Source organism: Lottia gigantea (assembly GCF_000327385.1).
Source record: "Lottia gigantea unplaced genomic scaffold LOTGIsca_326, whole genome shotgun sequence".
NCBI classification, from domain to species: domain Eukaryota; kingdom Metazoa; phylum Mollusca; class Gastropoda; family Lottiidae; genus Lottia; species Lottia gigantea.
This window is the reverse complement of record NW_008709095.1, coordinates 1-1494: the sequence shown is the minus strand read 5'-3', so window position 1 is coordinate 1494 and position 1494 is coordinate 1. Positions and strand designations below refer to the sequence as shown.

The 1494-nt window shown below is 34.9% G+C and overlaps 1 protein-coding gene across 1 annotated transcript; it reads left to right on the top strand.

The window, feature by feature from the left end:
• Positions 1-380: 380 nt before the first annotated feature.
• Positions 381-1331, top strand: LOTGIDRAFT_175642 (hypothetical protein; the record flags this gene model as incomplete). Its single annotated transcript, XM_009058139.1, has 2 exons — positions 381-426; positions 1032-1331. Coding segments are annotated over 2 exons (346 nt in total), but the record flags the coding sequence as incomplete, so codon positions are not given.
• Positions 1332-1494: the final 163 nt, after the last annotated feature.

Below are 1494 nucleotides of genomic sequence, written 5' to 3'. Positions count from 1 at the left end.
TAAAATCAGTAAAATGGTTCTATAATGGCCAAGAACAACCCAGCAACCAGAGAGAGTTAAAGATATTGAAAGTTAGAAAAGAGGACTCAGGTGTCTATACCTGTACAATTCAACAACAGATTGGTAGTACATCGGTGAACCACTTCCTCAACGTCAAATGTAAGTAGTTTGGCAGGTTCTAATCTTGTTCAACATGTGATAGATCATAAATAATTCATGTTTCTTCATCTGAACAAGATTATGGTTAAAGTAGATAAGATAATCAAGAACCTAAAATGTCATCTTTATACAATGTCTTATGTTTTTTTTTCTGATTGTTTTTATTTATGTCTTTTTGCCCATGAATCTGCAGCTGTTGCTATCCCAACATAGTAACCTTAATGGAAACATGTGGTTTGATGAGGTTACAGAGACCCTTTATTTTAGGTTTGTGTGCATTAAAGGAGTACCTTCACCATCCATTAGACTAATCATACCTTAGTTTCAGAAACAAGAATTTTTTTTAGCTTACATTATCAGTAATAGTGTTCACAGCTCATCATCAAAATTTGAGCCTTTAAATCAATGTGTATCTATAATTATTCACGTCTGAAAGTAAAAAATTTGACACATATAGAAATAGACAGTGAAATTTCTAGTTTAAGGTATATTTGAAGGGATTATGCAGTTCTCTTGCGTCTTAGTACTTCTTAAGACTATTAAAGCTCAATAAAGACCCAAATCAATGCCAGAAAATGCCGACTGATCCCTTGACATGTGAAAATCGGAAAAGAGTATGCACATGCCATTGATCTTGCAAATCTTCATCTTAACAAAATCCAGGGCATTTCCAATCTTCATGAACCCAAGGAAGCCATCAGGACCTCTTTTCTCAGATGTTGTAAATTAACATTTTGATAATGTCAAAATTAACATTTTTCTTTACCTTACGTGCATGGTAAGTCGCACGAAGTTTTGAAAAACGGGGCCCAGTTCTGCTGTTCCATGAAGAGTTGACATACCTTGAAAACGTCTGTGGATCTTTTTTTCAGTTAAACCAGAAATCAGCACAATAGAAGCCGAAGCAGTTGAAGCTGACAGAGGATTAGCTGGATCAGTCACTTGTAAATTTGTTGGATTCCCTGATGAACAAACTGTACAGTGGAAGCAAGAAGGAAAGCTGTTAGATACAACTATGTCCAGATTGTCAGCTGTGGTGCGGAAAGGTCCTACACAAGGTGTAATGACAGCAGTCTTGAAGATCAGTAATGTTAGAAAGAAAGATTATGCTAATTATACCTGTGTAGGAAGTAATCAATATGGTAGTGCATCTGCTTCTACTGAATTTAAAGGTACAAATTTGTGAAATAATCTAGTCATTCATTGTAGAATCTCAAATTTCCACTTTGGCTATATTTGCCTATTATTGATATGTGTTTAAGTGATTGTAAAGAGGTTTCTATATTTTTTTTATGTGTATTGGGGACACTGATAGCATCAATTTGCACCATCCTA